The sequence below is a fragment of the Rhipicephalus sanguineus genome, chromosome 8 (genome assembly GCF_013339695.2).
Source record: "Rhipicephalus sanguineus isolate Rsan-2018 chromosome 8, BIME_Rsan_1.4, whole genome shotgun sequence".
In the NCBI taxonomy this organism is placed as follows: Eukaryota; Metazoa; Arthropoda; class Arachnida; order Ixodida; family Ixodidae; genus Rhipicephalus; species Rhipicephalus sanguineus.
Genome location: NC_051183.1, coordinates 10530454 through 10555674, shown reverse-complemented (window position 1 = coordinate 10555674; position 25221 = coordinate 10530454). Strand labels below are relative to the sequence as shown.

General features: G+C 46.8%; 1 protein-coding gene across 1 annotated transcript; it reads left to right on the top strand.

The window, feature by feature from the left end:
- The first annotated feature begins 272 nt into the window (after positions 1-272).
- On the top strand, positions 273-25068 carry LOC119401336 (F-box only protein 11). Its single transcript, XM_037668053.2, has 12 exons — positions 273-540; positions 1841-1870; positions 6371-6592; positions 8093-8403; positions 10565-10849; positions 11660-11878; positions 16424-16831; positions 17252-17589; positions 20896-21335; positions 21499-21607; positions 21885-21983; positions 23026-25068. Exons 1-12 carry the CDS (start codon positions 441-443, stop codon positions 23153-23155), a joined length of 2691 nt encoding a protein of 896 aa, XP_037523981.1. The 5' UTR covers positions 273-440; the 3' UTR covers positions 23156-25068.
- The last annotated feature ends 153 nt before the right edge of the window (positions 25069-25221 follow it).

Here is a 25221-nt window from a genome sequence, read left to right as displayed (position 1 = left end):
ATACTTGTTTCTCTATGCATAGAGGGCGCAATAATTTGTAAGAGGCCTCATCTTTAATGAAAGTTATTTTAGAAATTTTTTAAAATATGCGCTTTTTTTGATCATGTAAAAATGGAAAGTGTGACGCATTTTGACATGAGAAACGGCAACAGTGCTTATCGAGTACATATGCAAATACAGCTGGCTTTGGTGGGCGCTTGTGTTCCGGTTTTCTTTTGTCGCGCATTGTCTGTTGTTGCGCGCGGTTTTTGCGGTAGTCAACCAAAAGAGGCGTCACGTGACCCGCGTCGGCGTCGCGATTGGCCGGCCTAATGTTTCCCGACATGGAACAAGAAAATGGCCTCACAGCAATGGTGATGGGGGTGGTTGTCAAGTTCTCGTCGACCCTTTGTTGAGAAGTGGTGCGGCCGAGTCTTTGTGGTGCTTCGCGTTCCCTGAAGATGTCCAGTGCGGCGGCTCGGCCGCCAAGACAAAGTGTGCGCAAAACGCGGAAGAAGCCTCTGAAGCGAGCTGGGATCACGTCCAGGGCGTTCGACGAAGGTACGCAAGAGAGCACTGCTTTTGTGGAAGGAGGGGGGGTCCCTTTGGGCCATGATTAGGCCTAGTCCGTAGGAATATTTTTCCCCGATTCGCGTTAATCGCCGCCTCGGCGTGGTCAGCCGACTCTCGGTAAGCTCGGGAAGGGTCTGGGCATCTTCGAGGGGCCCGTACGTGGGTCTTACGCCAGCCGCATCCGTGCCTGACCCGCTAGGGTACAACTCAGGGCGCCCCCCCTCCCTTGTGTTCGCGTCGATGCTTCGACACGATCTCATCGGCGACTCGCTCGTTTCGGCAAAATGCCGTTGTCTGGCCCATGGGTGGCGGCGGCGGCATTGATCTCGACGTCGCGTGGTCTCGCGGTCTTCCCGCGATCGAATCGTCAAAGCGGCGACGGTGGTTGACTATCGCGAGCTCCCCATGTTCCGTCGTAAAAAGAAGCCGTGCGCTTTTCCCGTGCGGGTGCGATCGCCGCCGCGTCCCTTTGGCGGCGTGCGAAATGCGAGGCGCCCTGCCTAATCTCGCTCAAGGAACGTCTTCGTCCACTGAGATGCGTCATTAAGCGCGGCAGATCTTTCCGGATGGCTCCAGTGGCCGTATGGTGTTACCCTGGCTGCCCGAAAAAGAAACCTATCAGGCAATCACGACTGCGACTGATTGTCTGGCAGCCAAGTTACGAGAAATTGCCCCCAACAGCTGTTTTCCTGGTCTTCCGCCCTGTTCGGCCGAAAATCGAGTTTCGAAAGGTGTTTGCGGAATCCCGTGTAAACGCGCAGTGCGTCAGATAAAGTTGACCTTTGGCTGCCGTGGAAACGGTACGGAAATAAAACGTTCGGCGTGACGCAACACGACTGCCGTATAACGCTTGTATTGTGATGGTGTTTTACGAGAGCTTCGTGTCGGTTAGGGCGCTGTTCATTCCGGCGTCACCGTGGACGCAACGCCGTGCGATCCTTCTAAAAAGGAAAAGAAAAAAACGCGAGACGGTCCGAGTCTGCCTTGACGTATTTGTTCCGTAGTATAATACACGAAAGCGGTCGATGTTAGTGCTAACCTAGTTTTGAAATGCGGCTGCATATTGTCCAAGCAGCAACAATCGTTTAGTGACACATTGAGGACAAAAAGCTCTATATACAGAACGAGCACCTGTACAGAGGTCAGCAAAGAGGCATTTCTAATTCGTCCCGTGAAATTCGGTGCAGTGGGTGTGTTACGCATGTGCGGAAGAAATGTGTCGGTCAGTTTCTATCTTACTGCATGGAAAAACGTGACTGATGCATGTTTGAACATTTTTATGACGCAGATGAGCCAGCTGGCCACCCTCAAGAGTGTGGTGAGCTCTTTCACACTTCATATTTTCGTGCTCAGTGTAGTTCAAGCAGCTGGCTTGCTTTGGAAGAGAGTTTGTCTCTATTTGTGTTAAGATTGGGGACAAGGGTTGCAATGTGGGCTGGTTCGTGAATCACCTGAACAGCTTTTATGTAATGTGAAACAACATATGGACACAAGAATGTACACTAGGACACAACACAGTGCTACTACTAGCAACAAGTTTATTTTCAAAATCAGTCCGCTCATAAACCACAATCGTCAGACATACAGTTAAACACGCGGGAGCACTCGGAGACGTGCACGAAAAAAGTCACACTATGTAAGCGAAATCATGACGAAGATAACACCGTAAATCACGTAAGTGGTGATTTACGTTACCTTAAATTTTGTTAATTTAAACCGTATATAACCGCATAAGTGGGGATTTAGAGTGTTACCTTCATCATGATTTCTCTTAGGTAGAGCGACTTTTGTTGCGCACGTCTCTGAGTGCTCCCATGTGTTCAGCTGTCTGTCGGGTGAATGTGGTTTCAATTTCAACGCGGTCTGATTTCAAAAATAAACACGTTGCTAGAAGCGCTGTGTGCTTATGTGCCTTCACATGTGTGTGTGTTGTTTCGTGCCACATCAAAGCCATTCAGAAGACTGGGAAGGCAGGGGAATAAACTGAAGCTTGAAAAACACCCTGCAGTCACCAGACATAGCAGTGGGGTGCTGCTGCACAGTATTGACGAAAGATACGGAAAATCGCAAACACAAAACACAAGATAAACATGAGGTCACACACTCTCTGCCAAGACCAAAATGTATTGGTACCTGCATTACACTTACACGTCACAAAAATGTATAACATAAATATCTACAAAAAAAAAAGCAGTAGACTCAAGCTTATTTGAACTCCTCAGTGGCAGCTGATCATAAGAGATACGCACACCAGTCCTGCTGATGTGAAAATACCGTTGGGACTAAGGCCACATACATCAGCAGCCTTGGTAATATGCTTTTTAACATTTGTGAGCTGTTCTGTTCTAAAACAATGCACTATCCACCATTTTGTGTTTGTGAAATGTCTTCTGAACAATTACTGTGACGAGCGCTGTACTAATACAACGTTGAAAGCTGAAGACGATGGCCCTCCCTAGTGCTTGTACTATTTATGTTCTGTATGTGTCATGTATGGGTACAGGATCTGGTATCTAAGTTTATTGCCGTCATGGCTCCATTGGAAGTTCATGAGGAAAGACAGGCAATGTAAGATAAACTATGCTCACTAGACTATGTACATATGTCACACGTTCAGCTTAAGCTCTAATCACCATGTGGTTGCATTTTAGTGCGAGTAAATACAACACTCAAAAGCAACTTGCCTTTAGGTCTGTGTTTTAAGAATGGTTCCAGAATTTTTTTTTTATTTGTAAGCACATACATTCTTCTGTGGCATCAACATGCAAAGCATTTTATATGCTGCAGAAAGGCTCTTGCTGATAGCTTTCAGAACAACACTCTGCTGTGTCAACACAGTTTCACTTTCTCTCTGTGCACAGTAGATAATTTTCCTTGGATGGCCGCTACAGGATCAGCTCGCACAGGGCAGGGCAGATTGGCGTTGACTGGGAGAGGCCTGCAGTGGAGATACAATGGGGCTGATTATGGTGGTGGTGACGACGCTACAGGATGGTTTTTTAAAATGCGAGATTAGATTTGCCATTTCATCATTGTGAGAGTGGTATGGGGGGTGCATGAACACAAATTTCAACTCTGATGCGTGGTAGTGCTTAGTTTTGCATGTTGCTGCAGATTTTTGCCTACTTCTTCGAAAGTGAAAACATGTCTGAACACCTGCTGGCTAGTGTTGCTTTACTTAGAACCATATCCTCTGCAGGTGCAATGCGCACTGTTGTGCATTTAAAATGTTCTGCACACATATGGGAACACTTCTGATTGGTCCTGTGGTGCAAGATTTAATGTGTGCGAATTGTAGTAAAAGCTAGTGGGAAAGCTGGGCACTTGTTATCGGTGTCGGTATGCTGTTGTGTGATGGGTTCAAATATTATGTTCCTTATTTAATGTTATACACCAGCTGTATTTTATTAATGGATGGGTGCTTTTCAGATATGCTAGGCATGAAATAGTTTATCTTCTCGTACCTGAGGTTCCAGTGGATGGCCTTTGCATTTTGTAAGCATGATGGAATCCTGCAGCTTTCTGCCTTTCGTGATTCTGAAGGTTAAAAAAATGCGATTAACAATTTTCATTGAACATAGGTGGTGTCTGATAGACTATCTGAAACTAAATTTTTTTATGCAATTCAACTTTTATGCAGCATTTGGCCTAAAGCAACTTTGAAAAGACCAAGATATCAGTTTATTAGTGAATTGTGCTTCTACAATATGGAAAACACACACGCACATTTACTGTGGGATAAGACTTGCAGTCCAGGCAAAACAGAAAAACGGAGTAGCAGTGCTGCCTTTGAAGCCAGTGCGCCAGCTTGCCATGATTGTGGCTGTGTTTGCTCTCGTCCAGCTGAATTGAATTTTATTTTTGGCAGTAATATATATGAGCTTTGGCGAAGTAAGTTTGAACTCGTATCCAGAGGCTAGTTTAGCGCACATTTAAAAAGGCACCTCGTGCTATGAACAGTGCACAGACAAAAATAGACTGATTTAGGTGGCTTAAAGGGGCCCTGCAGCATTTTTTGAACATAGAAAGTGCTGCCGATCAGTAGTTGAGACTTCCGTGAACATGCACATAACAGGTAATTCACAATTCCGTTTCAAAGGCAGCTAGAAATTGCTTGCTCTCCTCTCGATAAACTTAATAAAATGCTTTGCTGGCCAGGCATGTTGGTTCATAGTCTGGAATAGGTTTGAGCGCAAGAAGACAAGACGACTGCTTGTTCAGATCACTTCTTGTGTCCCGTCTCTTTGCGCTCAGATATATTCCAGTCTCAATAAGCTACATAGTGAATGGCTAGTAAGCATAGGAAAGAACAGTGTGATTGGCCTATTTTGTGATCATAAAACATTCTCGGTAATATTTATATCGTTTTTTCGACTACAGTAAATATCTCATATACTTGACTCTGTTTTCAGAAATACATAAAAGGTAACTTATTTGAGTACTAAGTTTATGTGAGGTGCTGCTACGTTAATGTGAGGCAGCGTATGACAGTACTTGCCCATGCATCAGCCAGAATGTCATGAAATATGTGATTTTGATGTCTCTGCACGTTTAAATTCAATTGAAAGCCTAAAGATGGTGCCAAATTTCTAGGTTTACTTTGCATCGATAGATTCATAAATTTCAAATGGACTTTTCAAGTTGAAATGGGGACTGAAAGCCTTTCTTTAAAAAATATACGTACCGAGCCCTGTACTCTGAGCTACAATGATAAACTGCCTGAGCTTTTAAAGGGCAACTGCAGTGAAGTTTGGTCTGCATAAAAAAATGCCAGATTCGGATTGTGTGAATACAAACCTGTGCCACTCCATGCGCAGTCATCATGCCCCATGTGATGAAACCCACATGGTAATTCTGACGAAGATCTCTTCATAATAAGCCTTTGCATATTTTGCTAGGAATGCCTACGAAGCCTGCAATACAGCTAGTTATTGGTACTCCATGTTGTGTTGTGTGGTTCGTACAAAAGCGTAATGAAAACGCCAACTGCGTGCACTATTTTTGCACTCACATTAGCATGACAGGGTGGCTGTATTGGACCACTCCTGGTGATGTCACTTTTGATGTGTGCCGATTGGCTAAACCAGAGGAAGTTGATGGTGCACCTTAGCCAAGGGGTACTTTTGGTTGGAGTTCTAGTAGTGTGCTGGACGTACCAGCATATGGAAGTGGCCCCTAAAGTGATCAAAACAAAAAAAAAATTGGTTGTCCCATCAGCTAACACTGAGGAGAACACAGGTGAAAGCCACGTATGATTCACTGTTAATTTGCATTTGATTCACCTTGTGCACTTAATGATCACTTCTAATCACGTGGCTGCATCAGTTCACTATCGTTCATAGTGTAGGATGATCAGCGCAACCTTGACTCCCGCAAACACTCACACAAACACTCACTCATCCACCCGAGGAACACACACGACACTCAGCGCTGAGTGTCGTGTGTGTTCCTCGGGTGGATGAGTGAGTGTTTGTGTGAGTGTTTGCGGGAGTCAAGGTTGCGCTGATCATCCTACACTATGTCGAATAACCAACTAGCCCAACAAGAAGTTTTATTGCACTATCGTTCACATTTCACTCACCTTTAATTTTCACCCGGGGAATGTGAGTATGCCTCGCATGACTTTCGGTAGCATTTGTGTTGCCGGACTTTCTTACTCATGAATGGTATAAGGCTTTTGCCCTAAAATGCAACCCTCGTTGCTTTACTTGTGTGAAGTTTACAAGTTTGGCCGTACCTTGTTTTTGATCTGTGCCTTGCTCAGAACTCCAAACTCATATCTGTGTGTTCTTGTGGGGGGGCCGATTGTTGTGTGCAGCGGCTAGTGTGGAGCAGACTCTGGTGAGCGTGCTGGGTGGCGTGTGCACGGTGGGGGGGGGACCTCAGGGGGGCAGCACTGGTGGGGGCGGCCACCAGCCCCCCTACGACCTGCGGCGCAAGCTGCCCCACGACGGGGCACCCCCGTGCCCGCTGCCGCGCAAGCGCCAGCGCCGCACACCGTCTTCCTCGCAGGGCGCCTCCTCCTCCTCTTCCTCTGAAGGTAAGAAATGGGGTACACACACGATGGAGCATCGTAAATGCTAAACCAATACTGACCAATGCAATTGTTGTAGGAAAGCGAATTATCAGGCTGCACAGATTTGATTCAACAATCAACCCCTGAACCTCCACCTACACATGGCCTCTGTTTATATTAATCTCGTTTGCTGGTTTGTTTTCATTTCATGGCCCTGCTTGGGCCATGAATCCACAGTATGGCATAAATAAAAAATAATTAACCCTGAACCATTTTGATATTTTCATAAGGTTTCTTGGTATAAGGAACTTGGTATTGAATATTTTCTTTTGAAATACCAAGTTTTTGCTGTTGAAGAAAAAATTGAAGCACACACAAAGTCAATTTAGCTTAATGAAGTTTATTGTTGATTACTGATGGAAAAAAAGCTGGTTACCCGCTAACAGCTAACAATAAAAACAAGACAAGTACATGAATGCTGATACAAATTTTCAGCATTTTGTGAATGTCTTCATCATTCTGACAATGACAAAAAGCTTTACTGTCAAGTGGATGAGCTGTGCTTGTTCTAAAAGGTGATGGGGTTAAAGATATGTTAGATGGTATAGTTGTAATAAATGAAAGTGAAAATAGCAAAGGTGACTACAGTTATTCAAGTTCTCAGTCCTAATACAGTCTTATGTCCTCAATAATTCGAAACTCCGCGCCCTGATGAAATGCAGCTCAGTGTAACAAATTTGATGGTCTATAAATATTTACTTTCATTAGTTGTGACATTTTGACTTCTTTCTCTAATGTAAGTATTTTCACAAATGTTGACATAGTGATTGCTGTTGTAGACGCAGCTTGGCTACAAGCAATAGACTCCTTGAATGTCACTCGTTATTTCATAGAAATCTCTAATGTAGTGCAAACGCAGCTACTGCAAGAAGTCATCCACAGCCTTGCATGCAATGTATTTAGGGGCACTAACACAAAAATTTCCCATTGTGATTTTTTTTTTTGCGTCAAATTAAAGGCCAATCCCTCAAGAGCATAGAAAATGTGCTGGTAAGCGTGAATGTGCCCCCCAAAATTAATTATAACATGTTTTTAAAAGCTACTTTTGGTTCCTACTGTATCCTGATGGCACGACGTGGTATGAGCTTCTCGTCATGTGCTCGCAGAAGATATCATGACGTTTCCACTGCCGCTCAGCTCCGCGGCTGCGTTGGTGATGCACAAGCGGCCATTTCGTATTTTTTGGTACCATCGCAACTAGCCATACCGGTGCGCGAAGTTGCAAGCCTGACGACTTGTTATTGTTGATGTCAGTAGGCACGCCATACGAAAATTGACTTTAAAGTCAAAATAAAATACCTGATCATCATTTACTGAGCTTCACACTTGCTCAGAGCCGTCTCCGTGTACGGGAGATTCGTATGGCGGAGCAAACTCAGCTTCGAAAATTGGTGTTTAGTATAGCACTCTTGCTATGTTATTTTAGAAAGGCTACTCATGCTGGCAACTGTGGTCGCGTTGCAGATGGGAGCAGTGCGGCACACTACCTCCTGCTCGAGGTGCCAGACGAAGTGCTGCTCACCATCTTCTCGTACCTGCTGGAGCAGGACCTGTGCCGGGTGGCGCAGGTCTGCCGGCGCTTCCACGCCATCTCCAATGACACCGAGCTCTGGAAGACGCTGTACCAGAACGTGTTTGAGTACGACCTGCCCCTCTTCCACCCGGCCCCTTGCAAGTTTGAGTTTGTGGCCCCCGAGGAGGCCGACTGTCCCAACCCCTGGAAGGAGAGCTTCCGGCAGCTCTACCGTGGCATCCACGTGCGGCCACACTTCCAGGTAGGGAGCCACGGCGTTGCTTTGCTCGTAATTGCATAGCACCACCCTGCTTAAGGGGAGACCAAAATATAGCAAAAAAATAGACTCTTTGAAACTTTTTTTTTTTTTTGCAATGCAGACGTCACAAAGTATCTATTGCTGCAATAATGACCCATTCTTATGCGTTCATATTCCTGTTCGCTCTAAAGTCAGCTTTGTGACTGTTTTCACTCGCAACCTCCCTCTAAAAGAGTGAAAAGGGGCACCTCCTTCCTATGTGCTGTGCTGTTGCCCACATTATCTTTTGATGTAGTTGTCAGATCTTGATTGTTATTGCAGTTGAAAGCTTTTGAGTACCCACGCACAATAAAGCTAAGAAGTTATATCTCCTGTGAAAAAAATATATTTTTTTTTTGGCTGTACAACTGGTAAAAAAAGTCCTGGGGTTCCCAACTGCTATAACACACATGGCAATAAATTTTATGAGAATAGATATAACGTTGCAATGATGGTCTAGTTGTGATCTCTGATTGTTCTAGAATATGCCCATATAAATTTCTCGAGCATATTCAATGATAAAATTGAAAAAAATTCGGCAAATTGATTTTTCCTAATATATAAAATATTTCAAGAAGTACACTGAAACCTCGTTATAACGAGCACGGATATAACGAATTATCGGTTATAACGAAGTAAATGAAGAATAGTCTTGTCACAGCTACAGTGTTACAAATAAACGTTTATAACGAATTTTTGGATATACCGTATTTACTCGATTCTACCGCGCCCTCGATTGTAACGCGCACCCGTTTTTCGCGACCAAAAAAAAAAAAAAAGTAATACATCGATTGTAACGCGCACCCATTTTTCGTGAGAGAAAAGAACAGAAAAAGTCCGTAGGAGTCAAACTTCGCACATTCAGAAGAACAAGTATTTGGGTTTTAAAGAATTAAAGTTTCAAAAAAGTAAAACACAAAGTCAAAAAGCGGGCCTTGCCGCTAAAACTGTCACCACTACGGCGGCGATACGAGTCGCGTAATGGATCAGTCCTCGTCGCTGTCAACACTCTTCGATTTCGGGAAACCGGCCCTGCTTTGATCCACTGAAACCTTTTCGTGAAGCTTTGCTATAAAAAAATATTCTGCGTCTATTTGCGCCAGTCTCGCACGCACGTTTCGGGAACTCCGAACGACCGCGATGCGGCCCGATTTCCGTCCGTCTCTCTGCACATGTAATAACTATTCTTTTAAATGCGGCATCGTGGTACACTAGTCGAGTATTTGGAGTCGGCACTTCCATGCCGTCGATGCGAACACAGAACGGGATGACAATCTCCTCAGCACATGTACGAACTGAAAAAATGGCAGAAATGGCCAAGGCGCGTAGGAGGCGGCCATTTTGAAATGTCGATGGCAATACGATAGCCTAGTTTCTTTTTTTTTTTTTGCGGTACTCGATTCTAACGCGCATGCGATTTTTGGACTCGTTTTCCCGGAAAAAAGGTGCGCGTTAGATTCGAGTAAATACGGTAACGAAGTTATTTTTGTGGCAGATGAGACTTTGTTATAATGAGGTTTGAGTGTACTTCAGACAAGAAAAAATGTATTGCATATCAACTTCTAGCAGGCTTAAATATACACCTGAAAATTTCATTTGTACTACCGTAAAATCCCAAGCAAGCGCCCCCCTCCCCTCTTGCCTTTTTTTTTCTTTCCCAACCTGTTCTTTGCTACAGAATTCTGCAGTGGTTCTTGGGAACCCAAGTTCTGAGAGTCTTTAGATATGTGCACAATTTTTTGGTACTACTTGTAGTACAGTGTAGTGCGTCGGGGTTACATTCTGAGTTGTCGCAAATTGTCGGAACATTTAAAGAACGTCTTTCAGCCCTTGTCATAACGCATGAAATTTCACACGAGGATTCGGTCCGGTTCAGTAAAAAGAGTAAATGCATGCGTATTCATTAAAGCATTTCATTAGAAGCACTCCTTAGCGGCTCTTTCTCTGCCATCTTGAATTTTGGTCCGTGACTGAGCAAGGGCAAGGGCCCCCCCTCTTGTCCGATTATCTTTCACCAAGGGGGGGCTTTTGCTTGGGATTTTATGGGATATAATAAAAATCTCTTATTAAAAAAATTTAGAAGACCAGTGACCCTTAACCACTGATTTGGCTACCTCCTTGGCAGGCACAGTACGATGGCCAACCGCAGAGGTATCGTGGCCGGTCACTGAGCTACTTCGACACCATCGAGACGGCGTTCAACTTCTGCGAGGACGTCGACCGGCCCGTCATCTTCGTACACGCGGGCACCTACAAGGGGGAGTTTCTCATCGTCGACACCGGCGTGGCGCTAATTGGGGCAGCGCCCGGCAACGTGGCCGAGCACGTCATCCTCGAGCGCGACTCCGACTCTACGGTCACCTTCGTCGAGGGTGCCCGCGGAGCCTACCTCGGATACCTGACGCTCAAGGTGATTAGTGGCTGTTGCTGTACATAGGCGAGGTCTCCGCAGTCTCCGAGTAACTTTTGAGTGCAACAAAGCGACACAACAAAGACAACGGGACACTGAGTCCCGTAGTCTTTCTTGTGTCGTTTTGTTGCACTCAAAAGTTGCTATGCGCAGAGGCCGACTAGCCCATCAGTGCATTGTGCTACTCCACAGTCTGAATCTGTAGAGCAGCTGTGAAACAAGTGCAGGAAACAGCAGTTCCTAAGAAGTAGAAAAGGGCGACTGAACAGTTGAAACAACATTGGCGACTCCTGTGCCCATTATAACATTACTTCCACTTGTTGGGTCTGAAGCTGCTTCAGTGACTCCTGTGCTTTCTGAAATCTCTAAACTTTTCCTTCACTCTTGGCAACCTAACAGAGATACCCCGACTTGTTCTGTCTTTTACATCTCGTCTTATTTTCCACCATCGTGGGTCAATATAACAGTGTTGTATTTATGGATTTATTGCATATTTATTTTCAATACTGTCGACCCCAGTTTTGGAGTCATTACAGAGGGCATATTGTAGATTGTATTCATTCATAAAGAGCAAACATATCATTAATGAAATGGGGGCCAGCACTAATGTTATGAAATGGGCATGGAGATAAGCTGAGTAAGTTGTTGAGGATTAGTGGTGCCACGAGGACAGCGGGAATGCCTGCTGGTGGAAAAAGGAGGAGGGCACGAAACTGTATTCGGGTTTGCATGGCTGCCCTTCTTCATCCGGCAAATACAGTTGCTTCGGTTGTCGGGAGCAAGTTCTCAGGTTGCTCTATTTGTCCTCAGTTCACGCCCGACATTACGTCGTCAGTGCCGCACCACAAGCATTACTGCCTCGAGATCAACGAGAACTGCTCGCCAACGGTGGACCACTGCATCATCCGGAGCACGTCGGTGGTCGGGGCAGCCGTGTGCGTCAGCGGGACTGGGGCCGAGCCCTGCCTGCGCAGCTGCGACATCTCTGACTGCGAGAACGTCGGGCTGTACATCACCGACTATGCCCAGGTATGGTTTTGCTCTTCCGTAACCGCAGTGGCAGCTCAGTGGTGAAGGCATTGTACTCTATGGGGCCCTAAGGGTGCGACTCATTTCTTGACCAAGTTAGATGAAACTTGTGGGGATTGAGGCTTGCCCGTCGCCATTGCGCGGGTTTTTCGCCTATTTCTGCCATCCTCATGTCCGATCATGTCGCTCCCCTCCTCCGCCGTCCTACGGCGCTGGGCGAGCGGGGGTGACGTTAACCCTCCTCACCCCGGCGCCGGATCTCGACGGTGGCGCCGCGTGCGGGTCTCGCGAGACTTTTTGCGCGGCGGGGGAAGAGACTCCCTGGACCTCGTAGGGTAAGCACACATTTTCTTTCCCGTCTGTCGGCCCCTTTGTTTGGGCTCGCTCGGACGGAGTTCGCTTACGGTGCCTTGCGCCAGCGGCGAACGCTTACCTTACGTTGTCCTTTTCCGAACGCTAGGCCGAAGAGCGGTGCAGTGTCTTCGCGCGTGGTCTTACTATGCCGAAACCGTACCTATCGAAGCCAACGCGAGCGGAGTTTGCCCTTGCTCGAGCGATCGGGCCCTGTGGTCGCAGATCGTAAGAGTACGCAGCATAGTCGCGAGGGTCCGTTTCCCTCAGCGGCGTGTCGCCGTGAGCCCTTTTGCCCGCGGAGACGTGCTAGCGGCACCCTTTGTGTTGTACTTTCGCCCGTGGCGTGGTTAAGCCTGTTTTGCTTCTCCCGCCGCCTTTGGGAGCAAGTGTTGTACTGCGTTTTGTGGTGTTGCCGCAGGCAATAAAGTTTTGCGGATTACGAGAGCAGTACTGTGTACTTGCCGCGCTACGCTCGGCGCCTTGTTTCCGCTCGAACGTACGTGTGCAGCGGCGCGCTAGTTCATGCGCGGCGACGGCAGACGCGGCCCTGTGGCTCGCTAAGTCCGAACCCACGCTAGTGGCCGTACTCCTGTGAGATACGTGCACACTACAAACTGCACAGATTCATCTGATTCTAACTTTCAATTATATTTTAAATAGGTCATGTAAATCCAGAGATAATTGCTAATAACTTCCTATTTGCTGGAACAGTAAAAATATCTCTATTAACATGGTGTTCTTATAACACATTCATATACAGTCGCCGAACGCTTTTTCGAACTCCAAAAATTCGGACTTGTAGGATAATCCGGACTTCATAAATGCACCGTCAGGGATCCCATAGAGCTAAGGCATTTTTTCGACTGATTTTTCGGACGAACTTGCCCCTGAAAGTTGAATTTTTCGGACTAAATTGCTCATTTTGAGCCACGCACTGAACCATTGTAGGCGCCGCCATGTTGGATTTTCTGCCGTCTTGGCTAAACTTGGTCTTCAAATGGCTTTAAGGCCTCCGAGATCGGAAAGCGCACGGCATAAGTTTCGGAGGCCGTGTCTGCTTTTTAGAAAACGCGGCACGGGACGCCATTCTTTCGTCTTCGGTCAGCACTATCGTCATCACACCATACGGGGAGGAGGTGGAGGAAGGATTCTTTTATGGTTGTTGCAGCTTGCTTCAGTCGTCATTCTGCACGATTTGTGTCGTGTTGCATCGAGACGTTGTGTGCTTCTCAGCGGCTACCTGCAGCATCGAATTTTGTGTGCTTAACGCCATGGCTCCGCCATCCGTGCCATCGCGCGATCTCCGCAGCCGTCGGCGGTGGAGATCGCTAACGCGGTGACACTTCTGTCGAGCGTTTACGGTGACGATGTCACCTTGGCGCAAATACGGGCAAACCAAAGTGCCTCCAAGCGTAATATGAGGCAAGGTAGCAACAAGGATATTAAGTAAGCCTGCCTGATGCAATAAATTTCACATTTTTGGCGAAAACGAATTTTTCGGACTGTTCGATTTTTCGGACTTTTTTTCGGTCCCCGCCAGGTCCGAAAAATCGGTCGGCGACTGCATGCTACAATTCATGAGGACTGCAAACATACTTGAAGTAAAGCTGTTATTTCTTGACTTGCAGCACAACGAAGCTCGGTGTTTACACATAAGTAATGAAGAACATTTAAAATAAATTGGAGCCATGAATGAAAAGTTCACTCTCAGCGTTGCCTATTGAGCTTTATGCAGCAAAATAAATTGTAGCACTAGCTGTCCTAGGTTCAAATACAGTAGAACCTCATTGATACCTTCCCGCTTATACGATTTCCCGGCTCCTACGCTCGCATTCGCGAAAACTAAAAATAACCCAATAGAGCTATATGTAATACGTTCCCGGAAAATACGTTTATTCGGCAGCAATGTTCAGCACCGCGGGGAACTGTGGTCATATGATATGTTTTGCAGTCAGAAACTCTCATTCAGGGGAGCAAAAAGGGCCCTCTCGTGTATTTGTGAAGCGCTAAGTGGCAGACTGCCGCAGTACCTAATATCCCCCCCTCTGTGCCTTCTCTGCTTTGCTCACTTCCGCATCTTCTCTGAATTGCTTGATCACCCCTTCAGCCATTGCCTCTGCTCTCTGTTAACCACACACCAACCCGAAGGCAGGCAGCCATGCTGGCCGTCAAAATCTTCAGACGGCTATAAAAAAAATGTGTCTTTTCTGGAGCACTTAGCGCGATTTCGCTGAGCACTGCAAATTCTTCATATCTCGAGGACACAGCTTCGATTCCTGGCCACAGCAGGCACACTTCGATGGAGATGAAATGCAAGAGCAGTACAGTAATACCTCGTTAACTCGAACTCGCATATCTCGAAAAATCGGCTAAGTCGAAGTTTTCCGCGGTACCGAACAATTTCCCATAGGTGCATTGTATTTATTGCCCTTTATCTCGAAGTATTTCCGTGCCCACTTTCGGTTATCTCGAAATCTCGACTGATAATGGAACCGAAACTTCGCCGCCGAATTGTTTCACAAAATACTAGCGGCAAAATGTCATACGTTTCACAAGGTTCGCGCGAGGCTGCCGCGTTTACGACGAAGTGGACACTGTTCCCGAAAGTAAAGTCGGAACCTAGCGGCATACCAACTTTGTCGAGCAACCCTGTGTCACGTCATGTGACGCTATAGACGTGCACATAAGCAGGCCCTGCAAAATAGCTCGGGTCGTACACGTTTTGTTTACCGTCAGAGATGCGATTTCAGCATTTTATTTACGCAAGGCACGTCGCGCGGATTTTTTCGTCGGCCGTGCGATGTGGTGAGGATAACGCCACCAAAGCAAAGCAAGTCACTGATGCTGCAAAGAAAGATAGCCCTGATCAAAGAAACGGATTCGAGGCTCGAAGTTTCCGGACGTCAAAACGGCGCTGAATGTGTGGCATCGTGCGAGAGGAGCCCCTTCCAGTCACATCGACAGATAAGGCCGATTCTCTGGACTTAGCGGTGGGCTAAACTGACCTAGCCTGCAACATCGGCTGGTTTGACCATTTTCTTAAGCCAAACAACGTGGCGTCACGCACAGTGATCGCGGCAGCGTCGACGCAGCTACTCGAGGGGTGACGACATCCGCCGAAACAAGAAACATGCTTCGCTTGATGCGAAATAAATTTGAGTGCAGCGGCGCGGACGATCGGCACATGCGATGTGTTAAGCAACTCGAGAAAGCTTTGCTAGGTGCAAGTGTTACTGAGAGGCAGACCAGCCTTAGTCGGTCTCTCTGCACTAAATAAAAAGGCAGTGCCGAAAAACACAGCTGGTTAATAGCGCTGGTATGTCATTATTTTTCTTCAAAACCTTTACAAAGAGCCAGTTTGGCGCTCCTGTTAAGAAACTGGTCAGTAGGGATAACGTTTCTAGATAGAACTGAACTTCTCAATGGAATTTGCCCAACCTTGCTTATCTCGAAAATCTGCTTATCTCGAAATTTTTTCTGGTTTTTACTACTTCGAGTTAACGAGGTATTACTGTATTACACCCATGTACTGCGTAGTCTTGGGCACAATGCTAAAGAACCCCAGGCTGTGAAAATTAATTTGGGGTCCCTGACTGTGGCATACCTCACAATTGTATCATTGTTTTGGCACGTGAATTCCGTCAATATAATTTAAAAATTTTTAAGATTAGACAGCAGGTGAAATGAAGCTCCGGGCACTCGTAATATTATCACGTGCTTGTTTGGGTGCTTTATGCAACTACAGTTGGAATACTTTCTGTGCTATTTGTGCAGCACTAGGCTGAAGTAAAGGAATTCACTTTTTTGCATGTTTATTGTTTGTACGCATCTCAACATGATTAGTTGATGCTGATAAGTGATGTATCTCACCTGACAATGAATGAGGTGTGATTAGCCTATGCCAACAAGCAAAGTATCTCACTTGACATCAAATGAAGTGATTAGTCTATGCCAATAAGTGAAGTATCTCACCAAACAACGAATGAGGTGATTAGTTTATGCCAATAAGTGAAGTATCTCACCTGAAAACGAATGAGGGGATTAGTCTATGCTGATGAGTGAATTATCTCACCTGAAATCAAATGAGGTGATTAGTCTATGCCGATAAGCGAAGTATCTCACCTGACAAAGAATGATGTGATTAGTCTATGCTGACAAGCGAAGTATCTCACCTGACCTGACTTTATGCAGGGAATCTATGAGGAGAACGAGATCAGCCGCAACGCACTTGCAGGGGTGTGGGTCAAGAACCATGCTAACCCCATCATGCGGCGCAATCACATCCATCACGGTCGGGACGTCGGCGTGTTCACCTTTGACAACGGCCTCGGCTACTTTGAGGCCAACGACATCCACAACAACCGCATTGCCGGCTTCGAGGTCAAGGCGGGCGCCAACCCCACGGTGGTGCGCTGCGAGATCCATCACGGCCAGACTGGGGGCATTTACGTGCACGAAAGTGGCCGGGGTCAGTTCATGGAGAACAAGATTCATTCCAACAACTTTGCTGGCGTCTGGATCACCTCGCACTCCAACCCCACCATCCGCCGCAACGACATCTACAACGGCCACCAGGGCGGCGTCTACATTTTTGGCGAGGTGGGTCTTGGGCTCCCGTGCATGGGGGATCCGGATATTTATGAAAGTTCCACAGCTCATGCATATTTGCATGCTGATTTCAGGCATGCAATTACTTTTCTAGTGCAACATGTACTTTTTAAAATATCAAATGTTTCATGTGCCTTGTTAGAAGTGCATCGTAACAGGATAGATAGGTGGGCTAGTTGGTACTTCATATTGGACTATGGAGTGCAAAAAGAAGTTTTGCTACAATTTGTTAGAACCAAGACATTTTCCTAAACTGAGAGGGATACAAAGCAAGTAAGCATATCGAAATAATCTGGTATGAAAACTCTTCTGCGAGTGAAATTCCAGTTTGACATGGGCTCACTCGCGAATGTCATTGACTGTTCTAGAGATGCAGCCGGTGTCAGTGTTATTTCAACTGCCACCTCGCAGGGTCGGGGCCTGATCGAGCACAACAACATCCACGGCAATGCCCTGGCGGGCATCCAGATCCGGACGAGCAGTGACCCGATCGTGCGCTACAACAAGATCCACCACGGCCAGCACGGGGGCATCTATGTGCACGAAAAGGGTCAGGGTCTCATCGAGGAGAACGAAGTGTATGCCAACACCCTGGCGGGCGTCTGGATCACGACAGGCAGCACGCCTGTGCTGCGGCGGAATCGCATTCACTCGGGCAAGCAAGTGGGCGTCTACTTCTACGACAACGGCCACGGCCGCCTCGAAGAGAATGACATCTTCAACCACCTCTACTCGGGCGTCCAGATCAGGTGCGTATGCTGCACGGTTTGCCCGTCACTAGTTCATTAAGGGGGGACGCGGCTTTCGTATTGCGAAAAATGGCAAAAAAATCGATTTTCTGAAAATCAAATTTTCAGTTTCTGGAACCCTTTTTCTATCTGATTCCAAAATATCTACACTGAAAACGACCCAGAAGTGCTTCGAAAAATTTGTTTTTCCCTCCGAGGTGGCGAAAATTATTGTGGAAATGGCAAAAAAACAGCGATTTTCAAAAAATTGTAGCTCCGCGATGACGTGACCGCGAACCAACTTTTTGGGCTTGTCGGAAAGGGCATTTCTCAGTGTTCAAATTCCCCGCTTCAGCGGGCTCCTCCATTCAGAAAGAAGCGCACAAAAAGCAAACACTTGAGAGTCGTTCCGAGGCCTCCGATTGGCCGCGTCCGCCATGTTGCCCCAGCTCGCCTCGCCATTCGTCCGATGCTCGCTCCGGGAGATCGTCGTCTGCGTGTCGCGAGTTCACGGCTGTCGAGAATCGCGCTACTTCGTGACACGTTCGCAGTTGTTCTGTGTTCACGGCTCGACGATCACTTAGAATATAATTACGCTTTAGTTTGGAGCTGCAAGAGGAAGTTCGATCTGATTACGATGGTGCGCCGCGCTCCTAGCGAACATCGCAAACGCGCGTCTCGGACCGGCTCTAGCGTTGACTTCAGCGTCGGATACGCGGTTAGATGTTCTGTTTATCAGCACTTCTGACATCGTGACGAAGGCGATCGCGGGACGACTCTTTGTACTCACGACCACGCACTACGCACTTTGAAGCAACGGGCACCACGGCCTGCGCACCTACTGCTCGGAGTCGTCACTAGGCCTAACTCCGCTCACGGCGCCGTTTGGCGAGACGAACCTCGCACTTTGCGGGCAACAACAACGCGCTAGCGTGCTTGCGGCTGTGTGCTTCTTCGCAAGCGAAGAAGCACATCGCTCGCCGGCACTTCGGAACCGCGTATGGGCATTTTACGCATCAGCAGTGAACTCGGCAGCCAAGCTCGATCGTCAGACCCCACGGCCACGGACTGCTCGGAGCAGCGGTAGCAATTTCGCGCGTCGGCACCCGAAAATGCGATACAAAGTATACTGCGCGCAGATTTTTCATCATCGTAGCTTTGCATTCGCGCATCGTCACCGAACGCCGTCACCAAGCACATCACGCGCCGGCTCCACGGACCCCGCGGCCGAGCACTTCGCGGTCAGAGTGCTATCAATAAGCACTAGTGATGTAATTTAGACGTGCTTGGAGCCGTGCTTGATATCGCCGCAGGCATTTATGGATGTTCTGAAACAATGAAAGCCTCGTAGACTAGCGTTGCCGCGGTCGGCCGAATGATAATACGTTTCATACGCGAGAGCGGCAAAAGACCGTGTAGGAAGCAGGGGGACGAATTTTTATCTGCCCGACTCGCGTCATTGAATAAACTGCTCAAAAATCCCTGTGCCACTAATGTCTTGGCCATAACTGTTTGCTATTTGGAACGAAGGCATCGGCTATCATGGTGTGAGCCATTTTCTCTCACAACAAACCTTTCTCTTTATAAAAATTATTCTATGATTAATTGTAATCAATAAGCAAGACTTAATTATGCTAATGACAGCATAAATACAAGAAATATGTGTAATTATTTCAGTATATGGTCTTATTAGATTGCAATATCTTCTTTTCTGTCTTGTCTGTCACACCACTCCTTCATACAGAGAACTTGGTTTGAGGTCCATACTGGTTTTTTTTAGATCAAAAAAAAAAGAAGGAGGTTATGAAAAAAGAACAAAGGCACACTGCAGGAAAGCCACATGTCCAAGAAGTGAAACATCATAAAAAAAACCAAAGTGTCGGAGATCAGCAGACGACAAAGAAGAGGAATTGATAGTGGGCTGCTGTCTCCGCAGCTAGCGCCAAGAAGTCCGTGCACCACTATCATCATGTACATTTTTCGTGTTCGATTGTCGCCATTAAACGCGTTTCGTTGCAGTCTCATGGATCCGTCTTTCTGGCGGCGCTACGATTAGAAGGCTGACGTTCCGCAACAAAAGATCACTATCTTTAGGTGTTTTAGAGAAGGCCAAACTTTAAACGCCGTTTTCTCAATACTGGTTTTTGGCATCTTGCTCAGCTTGTGGAGCAGATATCTTGGCAACTACTACACAGATTTTGATTCCGTTTTTTCTTTTTCAATCCTTGAAGTCTTGTTGACAGGATGACATTATTCTTTACCTTGCTTAAGGCCTAGTTTTTTTTGTAAGTGATAATTAGTGCGTGAGAAATTCTGATGCAATACATGAAGCTGATGTGGATGTTATTTGTAAAAAAACTAAAAGCAATAGACAATTTTTAATAATGTCATCCTCTGTAGAGCTCTTTTGAGTAAAGATCAAAACCACTTGGACCTTCCTGGCATGTTTTGTTACAATGCTAATTTGAATGTGTAATTACAATGTGTAATTTGAAAACTACTCGAGATATCGCAATGAAACTTTATATATAGCTATTCGAGGCACTCTTCAGTATGCCTGCCAAATTTCATTACTCTAGGTCAACAAACAAAAAAGTTTTTTTCGATCGCCACCTCCCCCCTTAAAGAAAAGTGCAGAACCTCAAGAGAAAAATAACTGGCTACCTTCGCAGTGTGGCCCATGTGTGAGGTGGTAGTCCTACATAGACTTATCGTTTGCTAGCATACCTTCACTTTATGAGTGCACCTGTCAGTGTTACAAGCGTTAGCGAATTCCAGTGTTTAAGACAGAGATTGTGCAGTGGGGGACCATTGTTTGGTGTGTTAAAGAGAGGGAGAAATTACTTTATTGAGGTGCATGCATTTCTTGCCTCAAGGTGTAGGTCAACTGCCAAAGTGATGTTTTCATGGGCAGTTTTGCAGAGAATGTTCATCAAGATATGATCTTGGACTTGTTAGTGTATAATGTCCTGCAAGTGGCACTTGCTAGTTTAAAAATATAGAGGTGGTATGGTGGAATCTTATTTAACAGAAACCACTTTGATAAACAGAACAGCTGCTTCTAATTTGGTTGGTTTCGTATTTGGCTGCTGCACCCTTACGCTCTTTAAAAAAAACTTGTTGAATGGAACATGTTCTTTTGGTCTCCTCATGTTATGCTTTCATGAAATTCTGCTGTACTAATATCACAGGATGCGATAGCGAGAGTTCTGCCCTGTGGTTATTCGGCCTTCGGCCTGCTCAAAGAAAATTAATACATTCCGGCTAAATCTGCTGCTCATTAGGTTGCGCTGGAGGATCCCGCGATTGATGCCCTTTGGTTTGCAGGACGGGCAGCAACCCAATCATCCGTCGCAACAAGATCTGGGGTGGCCAGAACGGTGGTGTGCTGGTCTACAACGGTGGTCTCGGTGTGCTAGAGCAGAACGAAATATTCGACAATGCCATGGCCGGTGTCTGGATCAAGACCGACAGCAACCCTACCTTGCGGCGCAACAAGATCTACGACGGCCGAGACGGTGGCGTCTGCATCTTCAACGGGGGCAAGGGTGTTCTGGAAGAGAACGACATTTTTCGCAATGCTCAGGCCGGCGTGCTTATATCGACCCAAAGTCACCCGGTGTTGCGACGGAACCGTATCTTCGACGGTCTCGCTGCGGGCGTCGAAATCACCAACAATGCCACCGCAACGCTCGAGTTCAACCAGATTTTCAACAACCGGTTTGGGGGCCTTTGCCTGGCAAGTGGTGTCCAGCCGATTTTAAAAGGTGGGTTTTTTGTGTAGTGCACCTGAAATTTATAAAACAGCTTACCACACAAGCTATTAAGCAGGACAGGTGCTATGAAGTTTCTGTGGACTGCCAACATGCCCATGCGTACGCTTCTACAAGCACAGTGTTTGACGGGCGCTTGCTTTTCTATTGGATGCAGGGAACCGCATCTTCGACAACCACAATGCAGTTGAAAAGGCTGTCACGAGTGGCCAGTGCCTGTACAAGATCTCCAGCTACACCAGCTTTCCCATGCACGACTTTTACCGGTAAGTGTATGGTCCTTTGATCTGTAGTCTTGTTACGTGTCGCATTACTGGCACCGTAGCTGTTCAATCAATGGATTGAACGATCCGTTGACCGATGCATGTATGAACAGCATTGCTGGTGGTATTGGGATCTCGTAACTGTCATGTGTGAACAAAATATGTGCCGGGAGGTCCTTAGCGGGGAAAGTGTAGCATTTAAAACCTTCCAGATTACCTATGGTTCCTAGATCTTGATATCAAGGACAAGCCTGACACTGTTGATCCCATGCTGTTACAGCTGCAAGACGTGCAACACGACTGACCGTAATGCCATTTGTGTCAATTGCATCAAGACGTGCCACTCAGGTCACGAAGTGGAATTCATACGGCACGACAGGTAAGCACTGCGGCTTAGCTTTTTGCACGACCCAGTGTAACTTGGTTGTTGAGCTAGCCCTTTAATTTAAACTATTTTATAGATAGTATTGACACATTGCTGTGTCCAGGAAAAAAGCCGCTTTAGGCAGCCCTCACTATGATAGTTTTAATAATTCCGTTAATCAAAGTGACACGTGGTTGTCTATTCCAACTGGTTGTTTAGAGTCCTGTTGCTCTGTGATTGAGTGTCATTTATAAATCAGTTACTTGGATGCTCAAAATGACTTTCACTGGAATCCACCTGGAAATTTGAATTTGCAAAATTTTTATGACATAAGCACTTGCTCAAGAATTGAATTAGCGCCACCAATAAGATGATTCGCGACTACCTCATGCCTTCACAAATCCCATGGTGTTTCATGTTAGCTGCTGTGCCGTACAGTAAGCCATCATTTATCTGCATATGTATCACACAAATGGTGTTGGGGCGAAATTTTAGGGAACGTGTGCTGTCTGCTTTCCCTTAGTGTTGCGTCTGCAAAACATTTATAAAATTTAGAGTTTGCTGGTGTGCAGGTAGGATTTGGTCATGCTTAAATGGCGTGAACATGATGTGGAACTGGGACCATGTGAACGAGTGCTGCCCGGCACCTAGAACCTTGTGGTGCAGCAAGTGTACAGCTTTATTTTAAAAATTAGCGGTGATTACGATACTCTTTAATGCAAAGTTTGAGCGCAGCTGTACGCTTGTTTTCATTTCACGGGTCCCTTGGTGGTGGCGATAAGCGTAGGCCTCGAGGGTGCGAATGCCTCTGCCTTGGTGGTGGTGCAAATACTGTGGTGCCATCTTGTAGTCTCGTGTGCCACTCCGCTTTCATATTTGGCCATGTTCACTCTCTCGGTTACAACGGATGAGGCACGTCGATGCTCAGCATAGGAATGAGTGTCAAAGAGCTTCCTCTCTAAAAAGTTAAAGTCAGCGTTTGTTATCTTTCTTTCACCTGTGGTCACGCCCTCGATGCATTTACCCCAACTGCAAGGTGCGCCTGATGTGACTGCAGGTTCTTCTGTGACTGTGGCGCCGGTACCCTGAGCAACCAGTGCCAGCTCCAGGGCGAACCGACACAGGACACAGACACCCTGTATGACTCGGCCGCTCCCATGGAGTCGCACACCCTGCTGGTCAACTGAGCACGTGCGGGACTTTGACTTGCCAGTAGTGTGTGCGCGTGCGTGTGTGCTCGCACGTGTCGTGCATAGGGTGAACCGACCAAAGTGCCAAAAAAAGAAAAGATACACCAGAGAACCGCCCGGTGTTCGGCCCCTTTTTATTTATTGGGGGGTGGAGGGAGACCCTCCCCCTCCGCTCACCCCCGACAGCTGGCTCTGTCGTGCTATGCAGTTGGCCTCTCATACCCTGCCGCCGCAACGACGTGGTTTTGTATTGCCGCTGTGTCGTATCCCCCCCGCCATCTCCCGATGTCGTCACTGCCCCTGTGTTTGTGCGTAACTGCAGAGAGACGCCGTGCCCTTGCCGGACTACGAAAAAGACTGCAGCCGTCAGGCCAGCTTTCTCAACCCCCCTTCCCGTCTACCAAGCCGTCGAGGATGTCCTGCAATTGCCTGGTACTTCTCTAGACCCGAGTGAATGAAGTGTTGTGCCGTGACCGTTTTTGCATGCCCTTCGTGTACGACTTATCGAGTGTTGCTCTCTCATCCTTATTATTCTTTTTTTTCTTGGCAGGACAGCCACTGTGTGAGAGCTTATTTTTAGTGCTGAAGTTGCATGTCGTGTACTTCACGGAAATAGTAAGTTGCGCGTTTGCTCATAATACGTTAAGGTTACAAAATACAGGGAAAAAAAGGGAAAAAGCCCGCTTGACTGGAAAAGTCTCCAGCCAGGCTGTTTTGTCTTAGGTTTATCTTATTGTTATTCACTGATGTGTTCTGTTCGGACTGTGAATCTATCAATGGCATTTCAGTTTTTTTGTTTTCTCTCACTCTGCATATCACGCGTGTTAGGCTTTAGTGCATCCTTTGGCAACTATGGACAGAGATGCTTGTGTTGTGTTCATCATCGCCTGCTGCAGGCGCGTGCAGAGCGTTGCGCGTTTTATATGTCGACGGTGAAATTGGTGCAGCTTGCTGCAAGTTGCGGTTGAGACGGTAGTTGCACCTGCGAGGTTAGTGCTTAAATTGTTCTTGCGCGGTATGCACGAATGGCACGGCTACCATTTTGACAGCGCGACGGGCGTAGTGGGCTCTTCCGTGGTGCAGCCAAAGAGGAGGCATTGAGTTAAGACAGTGCCAAATACTGACAATCGCCTCCCTGCTTTGGGTGCGGTGCGAGAGAGCCCCCACGCATAGAGTGTGGCGAGTGTTTTGCCCTGTGATGGTCTGTATGTTGCTTAAGAAACAAACGCTTCCCATATGACAGTTTTTTTTTTCATCCGGTGTACACATGTAGACAAGTGAAATGCAGTGACCAGTTGTGCAGTCATTACGTTTGTAACATATTTGGCATACCAACAATTGTTTATGTTAATTCAAAGTGTGTACGTGAGTTCTGCGGTATTGTATAACAGTGTGAAAAACAGTGGGAGGATAAGAGACGTAAGAGAATGGTGCCTATGCAACGGTAGCTTTGAAGCGACTCTTTTTGGGGTTCTATGAGACGTGCTACGAACTTTTGTGTATGGGACACTTTACTCTGTATGTGCGTGTGTGTGTGTGTGCGCGCACGTGTGGAAAATGGTGACTGGAGCATCCCCACATCCCCACCTGCCTCTACTCCCAGCAAGCAGCGTGCAGGAGAGGCGAGGCACCAACCTGTGAAGTTATTGTAGTCGAGAGCACCGCACGCGTCACGATCAAAGCGCCCAGTGTGCTAACAAACGGTGCCGTATCCAAACCCAGCGTCGCTGCAGTGAGCCGTGCGAAATATGGCCCGGGCCGCAAGCTGGAAACGAAGCAGTGCCCACAATAAACACACGAATGCCACGCTGTCTCGTACGCCTGCTCTGTGTCTCTTACCTTCATGCATTACGGTCGAGCCGCATCGTAACAAACGCAGATTTAGCAAATACAGTGAATTGCATACAAAAGCTTGTCTGGTCACGTTTCCTTTCTTTAGGTTTGGTGCTTGCACGACAAAGCTGAAAGCACACGATGTTGGGAAGTTGTGCCAGAGTTGTCGGTCTTGTGCAAAACGTGCGACACATGTTTTCTTAAGGATTTTAAAATTTGCTTCTGCCTGG

Bases quoted from the DNA above. Each gene is read 5' to 3' on its own strand.
- LOC119401336 (XM_037668053.2), top strand. From the start codon at position 441: ATGTCCAGTGCGGCGGCTCGGCCGCCAAGACAAAGTGTGCGCAAAACG. The intron at 16,832-17,251 runs GTGGGTCTTGGG...GCCACCTCGCAG, and splicing joins GCGTCTACATTTTTGGCGAG to GGTCGGGGCCTGATCGAGCA. The intron at 21,608-21,884 runs GTAAGTGTATGG...ATGCTGTTACAG, and splicing joins CCCATGCACGACTTTTACCG to CTGCAAGACGTGCAACACGA.